The sequence below is a fragment of the Camelus ferus genome, chromosome 14 (genome assembly GCF_009834535.1).
Source record: "Camelus ferus isolate YT-003-E chromosome 14, BCGSAC_Cfer_1.0, whole genome shotgun sequence".
NCBI lineage: Eukaryota > Metazoa > Chordata > Mammalia > Artiodactyla > Camelidae > Camelus > Camelus ferus.
The window spans coordinates 17,206,656-17,227,294 of record NC_045709.1 but is presented as its reverse complement, the minus strand read 5'-3'; the positions used below and the strand labels follow the sequence as shown (position 1 = coordinate 17,227,294).

Below are 20,639 nucleotides of genomic sequence, written 5' to 3'. Positions count from 1 at the left end.
GCACTAATACATGAACAACCACATTTTTTCAACATTCCAAAGAGAACATCACCATTTTCTTTATATAAATATTTAGAAAACCAGGCTCAGAAAATCAGACATTTCTGCAGTAACAAAAACTTGACTTTGGTCAAAACAAATATTTTTATATCCTTTGAAATCATGATCTCTTTCAAAACTTACCTATAGATAAAACTGGAAAATTTCATAACCTACATTAATTAGGCAAGAGATAAGCCAACTTCAGATACTTAAATCCACCCTATCACACCAACAACAAAATACAACTCAATCTTTTGTAAACAATCTTACTTTAAAACACACATAAAATATTAAAAAATCAACATTTTCTTTCAGAAAGGTGAATACTGAAAATAAAGATTATCAATTTAAAAAGCTGTATCAAAAGGTCAACTTAATTACCACACAAGTATTTTTTACTACCAGGATGATGACATATAGAAAACTGTAATTCTGCTTATCAAAAAGGTGAAGTGATTTTTACACAAAGGCTATGAAAAAACAACTTAATCTTTCTGAACCAAACTAGAAGCTGTATTCTGTTTAACTAAAATGTTCACCTTAGTTAAATATGATGAGTAATGCCTAGTTTACTCTTTGTGATGGAGACCAACATCAGAATGGCAGGTAGCAGCTGGGGGACTATTCCGTTAAGAATATATCTAAATTTAAAAAAGAATGTATCTGAATAGAAGAAAAATATTTGATGAAAAAGCTTTACTTGGTAAATTTCATATTTTTATAGATTTCTAACATTAAGCAATAACCTACAATAGTGATTTTGGTATCTTTTATTGCATAGTCATTCCTCCATTCTGTTGTTCAAAAAATAAAAATAATTTTAGCCAGAATGCTTGGTGGGACTATTAATTTAATTTTGCTTTAAAAAAAAATGAAAGTCTTCCAGAATGTTAATTTCCCAGCCTCAACAAAGATTTATAACTTTTAAAATAATCAGGAGTGACTAATGATCTCTGCATGATTATTCAGTATTCAGAAGAAGTAGAAGATGAGATTGAATCTCAAATCAGTCTGGAAATTTATTTTAGACTTACTAACATGAACATGTTTCCTCATAATCTGTATCTTCCCAAGGAAATTCTCTATGTCCTCAAAATAAATTTGGCTACTGTTCAAAAACTCTAGATTTATAGTAGTATTACTCCTAAATAAGTTTTATAAAGGGAAAGGGAAGGGAAAGGGACACGCAGTATATATCTAACAGTTGTTTTCCTGTCCCAAAATTAAATCCTTCTGTACTATTTCAAAATGCCAATATATATAATAAAATGTTGGGAAACATAAGCCCAAATAACAAGAAGTATTACTCTGAAACAAAAGAATATACAAAAATAGTGGATAAAGGAAATGTGTGTATGTATAAATAAATATATATACATTTACACACAAAACATGAGTTAGCATATTACTACATCATATTTAGTTAGGATGAACAAATACATACAAACATACATATGTGCTAAACAAAATGAAGCGAGGTAGTACCCATTCAAAATGTAAACAGCAACTGAACAGTACAAATAAATAGAAATCATATTCTTTTCTCACTAAAGGGAAGGTAATAAAGACCTATGTTTAGTTTTGAGCCTTGCAACTTAATATTACTTAATAATTTAATATTAGTTAAAAAGAAATATAAAGATGCGGGAGACCATTTAATGTAAAATTGAAAAGAACAGCAAAAGGTTTTAAAACAACATTGGAAGAAAGGTTATGGGACTCAGGATGGGGTGGTTCAGGAGAAAGACTTACAGGCAATGAAAGACTATCATGTAAATATATCCTACAGGACAAATCTTACAATTAATGCTACGGATCTGTCTAAAATATCTTCTATACTAGAATTATACTGTGCTAGTTTAAATAAAGAAAAGTGATATATTATCAGAACAGCATGAAGAGCTTTCTCAAACTATCTACTGATGGCCCTATTTACGTATCCAGAATTGGAGAGTACGGGGAGATGCAAGTAGCTTAAGAAGGGTGATGAATATGTATATTACAGAGAAACGCCAGGTGACTGACACACCTACTGCATGGCATTAGATAGAGAATTTTGTTTTAACTACATGATATGCTAACTATAGCTTCTAAAAACTTTTTCACACAGGTGAATCTGCAGAAACATAATTTTACCTGTATAATGGATAGAGTCAACTAAGGTCCCTATAACAAGTCAGTATTTCTTATATATTTAAGGTAGCCAAGGAAAAATACTAAAGTTTTATGAAAAGTTAGATTTAGGTATGAACTATAAAACTGTTTGACATTATCTACAAAACAGATAAAATTAGTTTAAAAGTCAATTATAGGAAAGCATTCTAGTTCCTACTCAGTCTACTTAGGTGTCTTCATAATAACCAAAGGTATTACAACAAAAGGTTATAAAAACATTTAAAATACAATTTTATATAATTTTTATTTACACTTTAGAATTTAAACAACTTGCTGGGAAAATTCTTTGTGAGGCAACACAGTATTTTTTTTTTTTTTTTTGAAACTACTTAAACTTCAAGATGGGCTGACTAATTTTTTTCAAGGGCAAGCAACACATGTGTTAGCTGAAAATAGCCAACTTAATGATCACTTGTAACACAGACTTGATTATGTGAGCCTAGAGAGCCTCCCCACCTCTGTCTCCCCTGTGAAGGAGGAGGTCTTTGTGTACTTTTGTGTGGCGGTTCCACTGAATTCATTACAATAGAGATGGACATTTGATATTCATAACGATCTAACATCTGAGCAATCTTCTTTCGAGACACACCATGTTTATTCCTCCTGCCAAAAAAAGAAAAGGATTTTAATTTTTTTAAGAATGTACGGGCTTAGAGATTAAAATGTTTTAGAGTAATAGAGTACAGATTCTAAATTACATTTTGTAAATAAATACTAGAAGATACATCTCACTTATATTTTATACAAAATAAATATTGGCTCTCTCAAAGTTTTAAACAGTATCTTACAAAGGCTTAAAGATGCCATAAATCACAGCAAGATGTTAACTCATTACGCCTTCACACAGAACTACTGATTCACTAAACCACTGAGTTAATCGTCCCCCCTTAACAGTAAAATAAAAAATTATAATACTGTTTTGAGAATTACAGGAAAATTGAGTGGGTGGCTAGGACTTACAAAAAGCAATACAAAATATTTATCATTTTGAAAAGTTATTTTAGGACACTTAAACTAAAAAAATTTATTATCAATAACAATTATTAGAGATACAACAATTTGCACATATATCACAATGCTGAGTGAAATAAACTAGATACAATGAAAATACACTGAATAATTCTATTTATATGAAGTTTGAAAAAAATTTAAACTATAATGCTAAAGTAAAGGATACTAAAAAAAAAAAAAAAAAGAAAGAAAGAAAGAAAAAAAAGATGCTTTAAGAAAAAGCAAGGTAGTTATTACCAGGGAACTGCTACTGGGAAAAGGAGTTTAAAAAACTTGTGAAATGTTGGTAGTGCTCTCATGACATGAGTAATAGTTAAATGAGAATCTGCTTAATAAGAAATTTGTTAAGCTACATATTTACATTTTATGTACCTTTCTGTGAGTTTAGTTATGATTAACAGAAAGTGGTTTAAAAATTGTTCTTGACCCTCAAAGAACTTTTTTACAAAGTATTCTACCCTTTTAGTTTTCTGTAACTTTACTTGGACATGGCAAAACAACAAGAACATATTTTACATTTAATGTTACAGTTCTAGATTTACTAATGTTAACTCATTTTTCCAGAAAAAGAACACAAAATAAATGTTTACTTTTCAGAACTATTGATGTTTAGGTTACAGATGAGAAGAGAAAGCAAGAGAAAGAAAAAGAGCAGACACCCTCTCTACACACACACACAAAGAGATCTGAGGTTGAGATTGAAATTGGCCAAAATATAACTAAATCCACGAGATGTCAAAATTAATGCTTCAATCAATTCTTTACCAAAAAATCTGTCAAACTATACTAGGTACCACTTCTACTTTTATTTTGTAAAGTTAATTTATATTAAGAATTTTAATAAATTTCAACAGACTCAAATGTAAATAAAACCTAATTATATAATAATTTCATTAATTATTTAGCATAGACCAAATATCATAAGTTTTTAAACATCTCTCTCTTCTACCTGAGATGCAATAGACACAAAGAGGCAGGCAAACAATACCTAATGTTAATAATATCTATCAGTTTAACTATACATTAATCTAATTTGGCATACAAATCATAAAGGAAAAAAAGGTAAACAAAGGAACGAAAATTCAGAGGTACAAAAGCAAAGAAAGGCAAGGAGGAAAGAGTTAAATTAATTAAACACTGTACACAGAACAACAGCTTTAAGCTGGAAGAGGGCAAACAGGTAGGAGGAAAAAGCTGGTTTTCAAAAAGAAAGGTGATGGTTGCACAACTCTGAATATACTGAAAACCACTGAACTGTACACTTTTAACAGGTAAATTATAAGGCATGTGAATTGTATCTTAAAAGTTGTTTCCAAAGTGGGGAAGGAGGAGTGAAAAGAAAGAAAAAAGGAGCCATACTCAGGAACACCAGGAGAAACGGATGAAGGTAAACACAAATGGAAGAGCAAGGTTGAAAAGTAACACAAGCCCACAATCCCTCACCACAAATTATGAAATCTGAAGTGCTCTGAATATTGAGTTTTCTGTTGACTCACAGAGCAGCAAAGTCTAACCAGGCTTGTACTCACTGCAGCACAATCTACTGAGAACTATCATTCGATTACGTAGAATCTTTCTTATCTACTTAGATTGACCATTCATGATCTGCTACAGAAATACTGATGTTTGATTACACCATGCTGACCCAAATTCTGCTAGAGGTGTTACAATTAGGTACACTCACTATATTACTTTTCTAAAATCCCCCCAAATATACCTGAAGTCCAAAACACATTGATTCCCAGGATCTTGGGTATAGGACAGGATCTGTAGTAGTAAAGATTGAAAAGGGCGAGAGAGAAAGCACCAGGTAAAAAGGTGATGGGATCTAAAATGGGAAGGAGATGAAGTTGGAAGGGCAAGGCAGAGAAGTGGGCTAGCTAAAAAACAGAGGGAAAAGTCCTAAGTTTTCTCTCAAAAGTTTTTTGGATCTCCACTAGCATTCAATAAACTGGAAACAATGTAGAAATTCGTATAAGAAAAAGTAACAAACACACTTAAGAAACATTTAATGAAATTTAACAGTGCAAAGGGCCTCTAATATTTCACACTGAAGTCAGTATTCCTCTTAACATAAAGTGAGAAACAGTAGCCCCTATTCACAAGCAGCAAAGACACAGTAAGTAAAAGCTAGTAAGGCAATTGACCACATAAAAAAGAAAAGAAACAAAAATAGATAAGGGATTAAAAAAATTTTGAGTGCCTTACTTTTCTAATTCTTCAGGATCAAATTTCCACCAAGTTTCAGGTTCATGAAACTCTACTCTGTATCCTTTTCCTATGGCCTACACAAAAGAAAGGAAGAAAACAAAAACCCAGAGAATACTTCTTAAACTAAAAAGATGGCAGACAGATATAAATTTCATTTAAACAGTATTTCTAAGTTTGTTCAACTGAGAAAAATTTTACTTTTAAAAAAAGTTTATAAAAATTTTAAGACTCCTTAATGGACAAATTCCAAAAACTATCCTCAAGTCTAGGAAAAACTAACAAGATGAGCATATTTCTTAATAAGCACCATTCCCAATTTTTTTTTAAACTAAGCAAATGAACACACCTCTTTAGAGAACAAGGACAAATGTTTTAATAATAAAAATCAAAGTAACCAAAATTTCAAAATATGAAAAAATTGACAAGATAAAATATATAAACTATCTCATATCTTATATTTACCATTTCCACATACGGTTTCATTTCCCAAGCTTGTGTATTAGTGTTGTCTATTATAACTGGAGATCTCCCCTGATTGATAGCTTGTTTTGCTGAAATAAAAAATTTAAAAAACGAAAACAAAACACAGAACTATTAGATAAAATATGCAAAATAAAACGTGTTATTAATCAATTTTCTACATTCCTGTACTGAAATCCAAAACTGTGCACTCTCTTGAGCCAGTGCAATGAAAATAAAAGGACTCTGCTAGATTAAAGGGAATTAAGAGATATAAACACATGCAATGTATTCTCCAGACCAATACTGGTTTTGACGAACTAGCGGAAAAGGACATTTTAAGGAAAACATTTTGTTGAATTTATAACTAATGAAGCCTTCAGCCCAGAGCTAACTTTCATTTACAGAAAATGTTACATTTGAATATGGTCTGAGTAACATTTACTGACATAGAAAGATGGAGGTGTTAACTGAAAATGGCAATTTACAAGATAATATTTAAGTATGATCTTATTATGGTCAAAATATAAAGATACAGGAAGAGTTACTAAGACACCAAAAATGGTCATATGTAGATGGTGGGAATATACGCATTTTGTGCTTTATCTTTATTTTCCAAAGTTCTACAATTACAAAAAATGCTTCTGAAATAAAGCAGACATGTTAAAAAAAAAGTGCTATGGATTTAGCAATATTTATATACCAACTAGCTAAACACTACAGTTCAACTGGATTTGTGGATATTTCTAAGGACTATGATTCTTAAACCGGGAGCTGAGATAGAATGGAACTTTTCTCAATTATATTTTCCCTATCTCTGCTGCATCTATTCTCCCATAGGATGAGAATTACTGCCACACTGAGGCACTGTTAATGACAGTAGTGTGTGTATCCCTTAAGTGTAAACAGGCAAGATTAAGAACCTATGATAAAATTTAAAAGGCTGAGCCAAATGCAATGATACAGAAGTCTGGCTGGGATTTAGAGTTCAAACCATGAAGTTCTACATAATGAAAACATTTATATAGATTTCTAAGGGCAGAATTCTAAAGGTTAGTTTAGTAATGACTATGGTGGAATACGTATTGGGAAGATGTCTCTAAATACTGAAAGAAATTTAGAATTTGGGTCATAAATAGGATACCAAGATGCTATCATCTTCCACTGCTCCATCTGCAAATAGTGATCAAAACTTTCATTTAAAAAAAGGAGTATTAAAGTAATTCTCCAAATGTCTGATAGTGAAGCTTTCACCTTCAAGAAGTTATGATCTAGAAGAGGAGCTTATTAACCAAATAAATCTCTGATTTGCAGGAATGGGGATATTATTCTCTTTCCATGAATAATCAGCATCCAATACCATATTCCAGTACACTCCAGGAGAATAAAGCTCCTGAGTAAACAATGTTTGAATACTCAAAGAGAGTTTGTTTTCTTAAACAAATTAACAGTCATAGTCTAAGAAAGAGAATAATGATACCTTGGAGATATTTTTAATTTATAGGCAGTTGAAGATGAATTTAGATTCTTCTAATAATAAACATGAGGTATATAGATAATCCCAGAATAATGCCTAGCATTTAAAAGTATTCAGAAAATGTTTGTTGGAAAGGGAAATTTTGCCCTAAATTGTTATGTTCATAATTTTTAAAATGTCTAATGATTGCTAGTTATCATTACTTTGAAAAGGGTAATAATTACCTTGAAAAAGCCCATATTTATTATACTAAGAAAACCAGTGGTTTATCTAGACACCAATATGTTCAGCAAGTATAATTCACATGCCATGAACATTTTAATGAAATATTCTAGACTGGTATTACAAAAAGAAAAAATGTTCCGAACAAACTTCCCAGTCCACCAAAGGTGTATCGGCTCATTCCACTTAACCACCTACTCCTATTCCCCTTAACTTTAGGTCAGTAACTCCAAACATTTTTGGATTTGGGCAGTAACTTTCTGTGGCATGATAAAAAAAACAAAAAGAATATTTTAAAAATATTTTATGTTAACATATCTCTAATATATCCAGAGAAATCCTAGAACCCAAACTAGAAAACAGCCTTTCAATCAAACTTACCTGGCACAAACTTTTTACTCAAAAATATCCTCACTGAAATTCCTCACTCTGAAAACTGACAACTAAAAAGAAAAGCATTTATCCTGTTTTTCTTGTACATATTGTACCTTAGGGTAACCCTAGTTGCTAGTTCTAGGTTAGAGGAAGTTCTTCCGTACAGAAGAATTCTAGCTACTAAACACAGAAGGAATGATAAACCTAGAAAATCATCATTCTGTAACCCTTAATGAAATAACTGATTCAGGAAACAATTCATCTTTGAATAAAACAGGAAGTAGGCCGTCCCTCTGAAGCTAATCAATCTGAACATCACTAAAATTGGACAACCAAACATTTATTTACACACACACACACACAAAATGGTTGAACCTAATAAATCCTCCAGTCTACAGGTTAAAATGGTTACCACAAGGAAGCAAATAGACCACTACAGCATATGAGACACGATAGAATAACCTACCAAGCTTCTGCAACAAGCTAAAGGTATGGGGGCAAAAATAGAAAAAACAACTGTAGATTAACTTAATTAAAAGAATCATAAAGCAAAACGTGAAATGTACTGCAAGGACCTTGTCTGATCCTGATTCAAACAAAACAATTGTAAAGAAATACTTAAGACAATAGGGGAAATTTGATTACAGACTATATTACATGATGTCAAGGAACTGGGATTTTGTTTTCCTTTTTTTTTTGGTATGATGATGGCACTGCAATTAAATAAAGTGTAATTAAGTAAGGAGGTTAATTTGAAATGCATAAAGCAATGTCTAGAATTTGCTTTAAAAAATACTTCAAAAAAAAAACTTCAGCAAATTAAAAAAGGAGGCAAAGAAGAGAAAGCAAAAGGGATAAAGCCAATATAACAATATCTTAGTAAGTGATAATAATTCTGATTGATGGGTGTGTGGGATTCATTGTAATCTCTCTACTCTAGGTTTAAGTAATTTGTCTCATCATCAACACATTCGTAATCTGTTTAAAAAGAAATGAGGTTATAGTATAAGCATTTACTTACATAGTTCTAGGTCAACAGTTTTCAATACTGACTGTAACATTAGAATATCTGGATAACTTAAAAACAAAACAAAACAAAACAAAAAAAACAATATTTTGATCCACTCCAGACCAACTAAACCAGAATCTCTAAGGCTGACTCAGGCCTAAGTTTTTTTTAAAAGGTCCCTAAGTGATTCAAATATGCAGCCAAGGTTAAGAACTACTATTTCAAAATGAAAAAAAGTTGACCCACGTTCCTTTAAAAAAATGTATTAAGTAGTTTTTTTTGTAAAGTAATATCAATGAAAATACTTTTAGTATTCCTGGGCATTACATTAAGCCTTAGAAAACGTTAACATTACTCTTAGGGAAATAACTTTTGGGAATACATAACATTATCAGAGTTCTCTGAATTTGTTCAAGAGGTATAAAATAACAAACTATAAAATAACTATCAAAACACCCTACATCTCTATTGTACAAGCTTATATATGCCACTTATTTACAAAATATTCTACCTTCATTCTCTGATTTTTCACAACAACCTCAATCAAGTTGGGCAGTATAATTTTCATCATTTCTAATAGATGAAAAATTGGGTCTCAAAGCTGTTTCAATGGCTTGTCAAAGCAATCCAGCTGGTAAAAGTCAAGTCGAGAATAAAATTCAGCTCTTCTGACTCTTAGCCAAATATTCTATTCCAGAAGACTTGGCCCAAAACAAACCTCTGTTCTGGTTCCAGTCATGGGCATCACCAAGTTGATTAACATTATACCTGTACCCATCTTGATGGTGAAAATAGTCATCAGTGCTGAACACAATGCCATCACGACTCTGACCAAGTAGAATTCTGTTAATAAAAGAAATCATAAAGGTACCATTTATAAAATCTATAACCGTTAGAAATAAGCCACACAGGAAAGGTTATTATATGAATTTCTGGTACATACCTATAAGTGTATTACAGATAGAACAGCATAGGAGCTGAACCTTAAAAAGCTTTCAGATTGCAAGTATCACTTCACACTTAAATCTACATAAATAATAGCCAGTAACAGAAACTCTTTAAAGCAGCTTTTGTATTGCAACTTTTAAAAACACTCGTTAATCTCAAAGTTATGTTAACTATTATTCACGTTTCAACTTTAGTGAATTTGTATTTGGTGTCTAAAATCGCCTAAATATAGTGCAACAGGTAACCTAACAGACAAGTAAGCCTAAGCAAGCAATTCACCTGGGGAAAACTTTATTAGACTCAAGATAGGGTTAATAAACTCGTTTCTGTGAAGCCCAAACATGTATGATCTGAAAACAGGAGTCAGAAATAGCCTGAGGCTTAAGATTGCGAAACAAGCTGTAATCCTCCAGAGTATAATCAAATTTAAAATTTTTAAGGCATTAAATTACTAAATGAAATTAATTATTAAACACTAAATAAAGAACACAATCTCAGAACAAGTCAGTGGTAATCAAGCTTTGTTCTCACAAGATGATACCACCTTCAATCTCTAAGCAGAGAGAGACTGACAAGTGTTCAGTGTCAGAGAAGTTCCACAACCACTGTCTCATAAAAGGTGTGGTGTGCTGAGAAAAGGGAAAAGATAGTAAAAATAATTTGGATCCAACAATAACAAAAATATTTTTTGTCCCCTCTCAACAATTAGGCAACTGGATTTCATTCTATAATTTCTTTTTGAGAGAGGGAAGGAAGTGGAAAGTGGTAGAAGGAATGATATTGTCCAGCAATAATTCAAGAATACTTCCTAATAAAAAGTATTAGTAAGTCAGGGAGGGTATAGCTCAGTGGTAGTGTGCGTGCTGAGCGTGCAGGAGGTCCTGGTTCAATCCCCAATATCTCCATTAAAAATAAAGTAAAAAGCAAATAAATCTAATCCCCTCCTCCAAAAAAAAGGAATAGGAAGGATTACAACTATTAAGATAATAAACATCTCTCTCCTTTTTCATCAGCTTACAATAAAATTGTATATACCTTAGAATAAAAATAAAATCTCATGGGTAAAAATTAAATATTTTTAATATACATTTCCACTTACAGAATTATAGTTCAAATTACTTCAAACAAATCAAATTAAAGTAAATGGTTTACATTATTCGTATGCTTGTTTGGGAGGCTACAGTTGGACTTTTTATGCAGCCATAATCTTGCCAAAATATACCACCTAACACATTTGGCATCTTATTTCCTTATACAGATTACCTAGAATATAAAAGTGCCACAATATTAGCATTCCACCAAAGCTCAATTACCTAAAAAGATTATCATCATCAACTGTATGATATCTAGTCATAATCAACAGTATCAGAAAACTGGTACCATCTCTCCTAGATACTACATATGTTTCATTTGTTTCCTGTTCTATTACTTTATCAGCAAGTGATATTTCAGATGTTAATAACACCATACTACAAGAGTACAGTAGTGTTTGTATCCAAGAAATGCTTATCTTCTCCCAAATAAAAAAGTGTGGGGGGAGTACATCAATTTATAACATTAAATAAACTAAGTCAACATCAAACATGAGTACACTTCAATAAAGAACATCTTAAATATAAATCATAGTTAACAGTAAATAATTCTAGCTTGGAGAGGATTTTTCCTCCCAGACTGCTCATGCAACTTTTCAAAATTCCCTGAATTATCTTAAACTATGAAGCTTTATTTTGGTGACTTGTATTTTTAAAAACCTGTATCAATCTAGATATATCTGATGTCATACCAACCACTTGAACCAAAAATAAATTATTTAAGAATATCAGTATTTTCAAAATTCTTAGATTCTATCAGAATTTTCACAAGTCAGATACTAAAATGAATTCTCAGGATGACAAAATTCAGAGCTCTGAAAAATCAAGAATCTAATAAAAAAAATTCAGATGTAGTCCCACTGGCCACTTGATTTGTATTTCTTCAAAATAGCTACCTTTTTGAGAATCTCCTATGTGCCAAGTATTTTATTTATATATATGTGTGTATATATATATATATACACATAAAAATATATCTATGATAGCATTTAATTCTCACAACCTTACCAATGTTGCATCAGACAAATCCAGAAAAGAAAATAATTTCAGAAATCAAGCCACCAGCTACAGAAATAGTAGTGGCTTAAAACAGTTTACAGTGATCTCTGCCTCCTGGTATTCACTCTTGTATAATCCCCTCTCCTTGAATGTGGATTAGAGTCAATGACTAGCTTCTAATAGACTATGGAATGCCATTTCCAAGATTAGATTCTAGGGGGGAAAAGTGACTTGCTTTCTCTCACCACATTGTGTATGGAAAGAGACCCAAGTAGCAAAGAACCGAGGGAGGTCTCCAAGCCCACAGAGAGGAACTGAGGCCCACAATCCAACAGCTCACAAAGAATTGAGTCTTGTCCACAACCCCGTGAGACACATTCCAAGCAGATCCTTCCCAAGACAAGCGTTCAGACCAGAACACAGCCCTAAGGAAAATCCTGCTCATAGCACCATTAGAGACCTTGAACCAGAGGTACCCATATTCCTGCCCTTCAAAACTATGAAACAATAAATGTTTGTTCCTTAAACAACTCAGCTTTAGGGTAATAGGGTAATAGAGCCACAGATAATTCATGCACTGTGTGCTTAAAATCTTTCACTTAAGTAAGGAACAAGTGAACTGTGTTCCTTAAACCTCATTTTGAGAAACCTATTCCCCAAAATGGCCTATTATGAGTTAGTTTTCATGGTTTATTTTTAAAATTTCTACAAGCCATACAATTTCTTTAATACATCCACATGCATTTATAAACAGAAGTGATTTGCTCAAAAAATACTGAGTTAAACTGACACTTCACAAACCTTTTACCTCCTATGTACTGAGTGGCCCTGTATACTCCTAGCCCAAGTCCACTTTACTGGGACAGTTCACTCTCCAAACACTCCCTGAATTAAGAATAAAGCTGTACATAAGAAAAGGTCAATCTTTCTGCTGAAGTTTAAACTGAGAGCTGTTCCAAAAGCAGGGAGGGGAAAAAAAAGTCTCCTCCCATCTCTCTTTAAACTGTAGCTTTCTATGGCTGTTGTAACAAATTTCATAAATTTGGTGGCTTAAAGCAAACCAAATTTATTATCTTCCAGTTCTGAAGGTCAGAGGTCTGAAGTCAGTTTCACTGGGTTAAAATCAGGTGGTGGGCAGGTTGGCATTTCTTCTGGAGGCTCTGAAGGAGAATCTATTTCCTTGCCTTGTCCAGCTTCTAAAGGCCATCTACGTATCTTGGTTTATGGTTCCTTCCTCAATCTTCAAAGCCAGCAGTGTAGTATTTCTTTGACAAGTGTTTCAACTATCTTTTACCCTGATCAACTCCAGACATTTTGCTAATATAATGAAATTAGTGGCTTGTTTCTGAAAATACAATCTCTCACTGGTGAAATCAATAGCATATAAGAAATGTGAATTAGCTAAAATATTTTAGATTCACCCCTCCTCCTGCAAGAGGGTATAAGAATTTAGCAAAATCTATATAGCCCACACCCCTAGGAATGACACCCACACCCCTAGGAATAACACCCAAGACTTGACCCCTAGTGTCCAACCTGAGTCAGAGGATTCTGTTTGGCTAAGTGCCAACTACAATGGTAACAAAATTCTACCTCTAGAATATCGTTGGATTCTGCCTCAAATGGACCTTCCATCAAGTGCCATCAGTTTGCCAAGAGGACAAAGAGCTGGTACTTTATCACACCTACAAAGATTGTATGAACTGTTTTACACTAGGTTACTCATAAATATTTAAAGTCTGTACTTGTGTTAGAATTTAATCTAAGACTGATTTCATTAAAACCTGTTAGTGAAGTTGTGGGTAAACAACTGAGCCTCACCCACTCAAAACCAAACTGGCTTAGGTCAGTTATCAATAAATAAAAAGATAATGCTGTCTTGTGTAGCTTACACTACACGAAGAGAGTGGTAAAGGCAAATACTACATGAGTTCAAAATGAGAATTACTGAGGGCTGAGATGAGAAACTCAAACCTCAAAAGTAGAGGCATTTAAGAGTACCTCTGAATAAAGAGAATCCTGAGAACAATGAACCAACAAGTAGTATGTCTCCTGCAGTAAAGGGTAGATACTAGTGTGGAAGGATAAAATAGTGAGGTAAGTAAGGACTAAATTAAGGAAGAAGGGGACCTGAACACTATCCCAAAGGAATTTGAAATTTATCTAACCCCCTATAAACCATCACTACCTATCAATAGTAAATAATGCTATCTTTTAATTTAGTGCCCCAAATCAGCTCAACTCTGATCCTCCAAATCTTTATTCCTTTCTTCAAAGCTCATTTTGAAAGCTAAATCCTATATGAAGTCATTCCTCACTTGAGTATATGTGGCTTTATATCCAATCCCAAACAATCATTCCTACTTCATTCAAAGAAGTGTTGAGCTAACGAGATACTCCTGCTTCTTTAACAAAGCTTCTCAAAGTCAGGAGTCAGGTATAGGGCTACACATGTGACAGATACTAAAGCGAAGGATTAGGTAAGGAACACGTTATTATTTCTAACCCTAGTTTGATCTCTTACCAGTTTTTGTAACTTCTCTCAAGTCCTTTAACATTTTTATTAGCCTCTGCTCCTTCTAAAGAATGAAAAGACTAACTCATCTCACAAGATTATTACATAATAAGGTACTCTACAAATTGTAAATCATAACACAAATGGTAGTTGCAACTATAACTTCCATTCTATTAGACCTAATTCTTCGAATTAAAAAAGTACATGTATGTAATTACTCTGTCATCTCCCACTACAATTATGTCTTCTCAAAATTCTACTGAATTACCATTTAATTTATTCACTTTCAGTTTCAAACATATTCCAATATGTTGTTCTAAACCTAACTTATCTTACCTTTTTTCTATACCTGCTCTCAGTCAAGAGGCCTTAGCTAGGAGATTCCCTTCAACCAATTTCCAAATTTCAACTATTTTTCTCTCTGATATTATATTCTAAACCTAGAAGAATGCCCATGTTTGTAAGACAACTTCATTTTTAATTTCTATATATTCTAAAGAGTTGAAATTTCATCTTCTCTACAAAAATTTTTCACTAAAAGGGAACCAAAATGCATAGACCTAAATTTAAATTCATTTACAAAGATCTAGCTTGAAATGTCTTCATCATAATTTAATCTTTCTCTAATTTCTTGCTTCTGAAGAAATTTTGATTAGGTTGTTTAGGTTGTTTGATTTCTTGCTTCTGAAGAAATTTTGATTAGGTTGTACAAGTAAAAACATGTACAAAATGGTTCCTTGGACTTTTTTATCCTCACCCAAAGACATCAAACAAGTTTTCTTTTTTCCTTATCTAGCCTAAATCTTGAATATCCTACATAAACTACAAAAAATTTGTATTATTTTTCTTTGTATGACTTTTCAAAACTGCACTAATGTATTTAAGTGCATCAGTATTTTTTTCAAATGTAGACAAAAAGAGTAATTTGAAACATTTCACCACATGATAAAACATCACCAGTTCTAACTCTATTAATTCAGATACTGCTCACTTCAAACTCCTTATAAAGAAACCAAAAAAAAAAAAGATTTCTCCTGCCAATCAACAGCATGAACATGGCACAGGTCTAAAAACACGCTCAAAATTCCTCTCCTTCAGTTATCTCATTTGCTTCTTACAGTAATTTCAGAGAAGTATTACTCATTTTATTAACACAGAGCAAAACTTGTCCAATATCACAGTGAAATAATCTGCAGTCAAAGCCCAAGTCTCCTACTCCTGAATCCAACTCTTGATTAACTGAGTTAAAAGGGAAGGCCAGTACAGTTCTCAAATAGCATTGGCTTTTCTCACTGTCATAATTATCACATGGTGAATCTATTTTTAAAGTCCTTAGCAGAATCTTAACATAAATATGTATATGCCAATTCTCCTTTCCTCTATGGGAAAATATCTTTTTAAATATTTACTGTCAGATGCCACTCTCAAGTATAACAAATTAAAGATTTTCCACTAGAAACATAAAAGTATTTGCCATTGATTACAACTATCATTTACGACTAAGTTATGAATTACCAAGTATTTACTTAATATGCTTTACTTACCGAGACAATGTTGTTTTCCCAGAACCAGGTAAGCCTCTTAAGAGAATAAGTAACTTCTGCAATTTATTTAACTTTTCCTCTTGAAACTGCGGATTCATAAACTTGTCTGTTCCATTATACTTGTCCATAGAAGGATCTTTCCAGCATCCTTCACTGGTTTCACAGAAACCATTACTCGCATATCCACCTTGCACACTGTAGCCATTTCTAGAAGGATGATCACTACTGGTAATGTCACTACAGTCAGTATATTCATTGTTCTGATCAAAAGTCAAACAATTCCAGTTAACATGACAACTATTTACATAATATCCATTTTGTAGCTGAAAACCATCTTGGGCATGGAAAATATTTGATGGTGGATTTGGCGGAACACTGAATCTTTGAATATTAAAACTAGGAACAAGAGGGTCTTGGGGTACTATAAAAGAATGCACTGATTGCCATTCAGGCCTGAAGGAAGTAAACGAATTGTCACAAAATGTAGATATTACTTGTCCATCACAAGGATATTCGTCTGGTTCATTCCCCAGGTACTGTTGATAACCACAATGTGACTGAAGGACATTACTAAACTCTTTTTCCTTTTCTTCTTCAGATTTTAACACATCATTATTACGGCTCTGATAATATGAAATAAGCTGTCCCTCAGAGGGTTCAGGTTCCTTACCACTGACTTCTGAATCATCTTTTTTATTTTCAAGCTCTTCAATTTCTTTGTAAAACTGGAACAATTCACTGTCAATTTCTGATCTTTTCTGTTTCTTTTCTTGTCCTCCTTTGCCATCTATACCATTGATAGTGTCTGCTTGTGTCCTCCTTGCGTTGTATTTTTTTTTCTCAGGGGGTTTGTAAATGGGTCCTATAAATGCTTTACTTGTGCTATATATCTCATTATCTGTGGATACCAATGGAGGATGTCTGGCCTGTAAAACTTGTGAATCAACAGAATCAATAACATCCAGAACATCCGGTCTATTACCAGGCATCTCATCATGCACAGGTTTCAGCAAATCTGTAGTTTTGGTTTTGTCTTCCTGAGAATAACTATGTCCTCTGACATCAATGATGGTCACAGGCACCCAATCATTTCCAGTTTTTTCCCGGATTCTGTGAAAATTAGCACTACCATGATGGGGGAGAACATGTGCCTCTTCAGCAGACTTCAGTTTCTTACAGCATGGTTCACTTGTTAGTTCTTCCCCATGTCCCACGGATTTAGCTTCAATTTCACTATGAGGCATCTAAGGAGCAAATTCATAAAATAAATAGCTAATATTTTAAAAATCTAAACAAAAGTTTCTTTAGAAACAACAGGAAAATATTTGTTATATAAGCATTTCATAACATTTTCCCCAAATACAAAAATTATAAAATTGTAACTTTGTAACTACCATTCAAGTATTGTTAAGACATGACCTACGGGAGGGGTTGCACCGAGATAAACAAACATCCTTTTTTGAAAAAAAAAAGTTACATCTCACATTTAATCTAAGTGATGCATTTCTGAATTCAGAAAACTTAAACAAGAATTTAAGCAAGCTTGGAAAGCTGAATCAATAATATATATTTTGATAATACAGACATACAATGGTGTACTAAAAAGGAGAGTAAATGTGCCAACCAAAGTGACACATACCCAAACTGGTTGTGATAAACTGCACCATAAACGTCTTCCTGTTTAAAACCATTAAGTCCTTAGGAGTAAACAGATCCAGCTGCCAAACCTCGAACAACCTTATCTCCTTAGCAATCAAACGTCAGACTAAAATGTCAGTCTTTATGGGCCCTGTTCCTATGAGCAGGGTAAAAGGGGTTTTCAAATAGGTGTACTGCCTTAATTTTAAAGAAAAAGATGTAATAACTTAAGTTGTACTGAGAATGACGCAAATACGTCATGTTTAGGAAAAAAACCTGGCAACTCCCAAAATCAAAGCCCTCATCTTTCTCAAATGGTTGGTCTTTCGAGAAGATAAATTCTACTTCCCTTGAATTTTCTTGGGGACCCTCCAGAGTACAATTAAAAATCCAAATATTGTTTTATTCAATACTTCTTCATTCCGCCCGCTCTCTGGTCTTCCTCTCTCTAACACAAGAGAAAAGAGAAAGGGCAAAGAGACGGACTAGAATGATACAGGTAGGCCCTAGACAGACTGGAACAAGATACACCTGTAAAAAACGCCGTCATCCAGGACGCAGCCCCCCTCCCAGGCCGCCTCTCAGCTTCTCATTTCCTCATTAGAAAGAGCAGAAAAGTCCCAAGGAAGAACAAGAAAGTTGCGTTAACAGAGAGAGGCCTATACATAACCCAAACCCTAAGGCCGCCTGACCTCCAAAGAGGGCAGCCCGGCCAAAAGTGCGTCACCCAGTTTCTTCGTCCCAACGAGGACATGTTTGAGTTCTGTCTAGGAATTTAAGTGAGTTCCGAGGCTGAAAGGTTCACTCCCGGCTTCTACATGTACCACTAACCTAAAGAGTTCAGCCAAGCGCCAGCGAGAACCCAAGTCGCTAATGGAAGGAGGAAACCGAAAAACGTCACCACAACCCCACCTCACTTAAAATGTCGTGTTTACTCACCTTACACCACAGTTCCGCATTGACTTTTACCTCCCAATAGAACCTTCTTCTAGAAAGACACGAACATCTGAGAAGGTGAAAGAAGCGCGGAGACACGAGCGAAAGCAGACACGCGGGAGAGACTCAAAGCCCAGCCCTCGGAATCTGAGCAACAAGCCGCACCTCCGTACGCAAGATGGCGGCCACCTCGCAGTTACCCCGGCAGAAATTACGGGTTCGCGCCAGGCATTGTGGGAATTGCAGTCCGGCGTTCACACCAGGCCTAGAAACCCCAGCGCCTCCCAGAATCCACTGCTTGACAAACGGGTTAACGGCAACAAACGAAGACCGGAAATAGTTTTTAGTTCGAACCGGAACTAGTTCTTAGTTCTGAAAGTAGTTTGGACATAGAAACTTCGGCTGAAAAAGGTGGTGACGTAGCCCGAGTTTCGCTCCCAAAGGAAAAAAAGACTGTGAGTGCCTGGCACCTCAAACAGAGACATAAGTTGCTCTCGGTGCATGCTTTAAAGTCTTTTTAGGAGACAAAGGTTTTTCAAAGGGGGCTTAACGTTTGGTCTCGGCTTTTCAACGAAAAACGAATAATTGTAGCCTCATTTTTCTATCGAAGAAGAGTAACTGCAGGAGAGCCTTGATAACAGATAAAAGTATTTATGAGAAAATCACTTCATGATATATTTATATTGTGTTTTGTTAAGGGAAATAATGACCATTTATTGAAGTTTCTCATTTACAAAATTAATTTGTGAAAAGCGCTTAGAACAGCGCCTGGTAAAAATAAGCGTTGGATAAGTGTTAAATTAGATATGAATACAAACAGAAAAAGTGGCAATCCTCAGCTCAGGGTCCCTTCTTACTTCTCCCCACCCTCTTTAGACCCTCTCTCTCACCTGCATTCTTTCCTGTCTCAGAAAGGAAAACTGCTAATCTCTTCATATGTATTTAAATAAATTCGTTGCGATAGCGTTTTAATTAATAGTTAAAATCAGTCTGGAATATTTGCATTTGTTTTTTTAACAGCCTTATGACCAAAAGGGCTCACCAAAGAAATCCATCCCCTTAAAATGAAAGAATTTTCCTCAAGTACAAATTCTCTCAATGGCCTCTGATGGTTCCTCGTGATTAGATTCAAGTTATGCATCCTCAGTTGAAACAACTACATAAGGGAAGTTGTGTCTTTCCTCGAGGTATTACATCCAGAGGCACAGGGTGTCTGTTCATATTAAAGTGATATTAATCTTTATTACCGGATCAAGGTGTTGTCCACTTTCTCCACTGTTTGTTTTCCCCCTTGCAACTCATAAGCAATCTGTGAAAAGATACTTTTGAGACCAAGTAAATATCTTTCTCCTAATCAAACTCTACCTTGAAGTTTTGCGTCCGTTGATAATTCTTACTGCAACTGATTTTTACAGTGAAATTTCCAAAGTACTGATTTTTCCCTCCTAATTCCTTCAAGCCCTCCACATTTATTAGCCCTGATGCTACTATCAAGAAAAACCCTCCTTATTTACTTACTATTAGTATGAATATACGTGAACATTTTATTCAAGAAGTTATAATCCATTGTTTTTCTTATTTGTTTATTTATTAATAATAAATAGACTTACCTAATAGACTATTTTTAGGACAGTTTTAGAGAAAAATTGAGTAGAGAGTTCCTGTGTATCCCCCGACCCCACACAGTTTCCCCTGTTACTAACCTCTGACATTATTATGGTACATTCTTATAACTAACCAATATGTTGGTATTAACTACAGCCTATAGTTTTCCAGATTTCCTTAATTTTTACCTAATGTCCTTTCTGTTTCAGGATCCCATCCATGATACAATATTACATGGAGTTGTCATTTCTCCTTAGGCTATTCTTCGCTGTGACATTTTCTCAGACTCTACTTGTTTTTGATGACCTTGGCAATTTTGAGGAAAACTGGTCAGGTACCTTGTAGGATGCTCTTTTATTCGAATTTATCTGATGCTTTTCTA

General features: G+C 33.9%; 1 protein-coding gene across 1 annotated transcript in view; it reads right to left on the bottom strand.

Annotated features, from left to right (window-relative positions):
• N4BP2L2 (NEDD4 binding protein 2 like 2) overlaps window positions 1–18,847 on the bottom strand; it is a 64,586-nt gene extending 45,739 nt beyond the window's left edge. The window contains 6 exon segments of the mRNA XM_006183204.3: window positions 2,674–2,820; window positions 5,437–5,513; window positions 5,902–5,990; window positions 9,700–9,824; window positions 16,079–17,322; window positions 18,656–18,847. Of these exon segments, the coding sequence (XP_006183266.2) occupies window positions 2,674–2,820; window positions 5,437–5,513; window positions 5,902–5,990; window positions 9,700–9,824; window positions 16,079–17,322 (1,682 nt within the window). The 5' untranslated portion in view covers window positions 18,656–18,847.
• Between the last annotated feature and the right edge of the window lie 1,792 nt (window positions 18,848–20,639).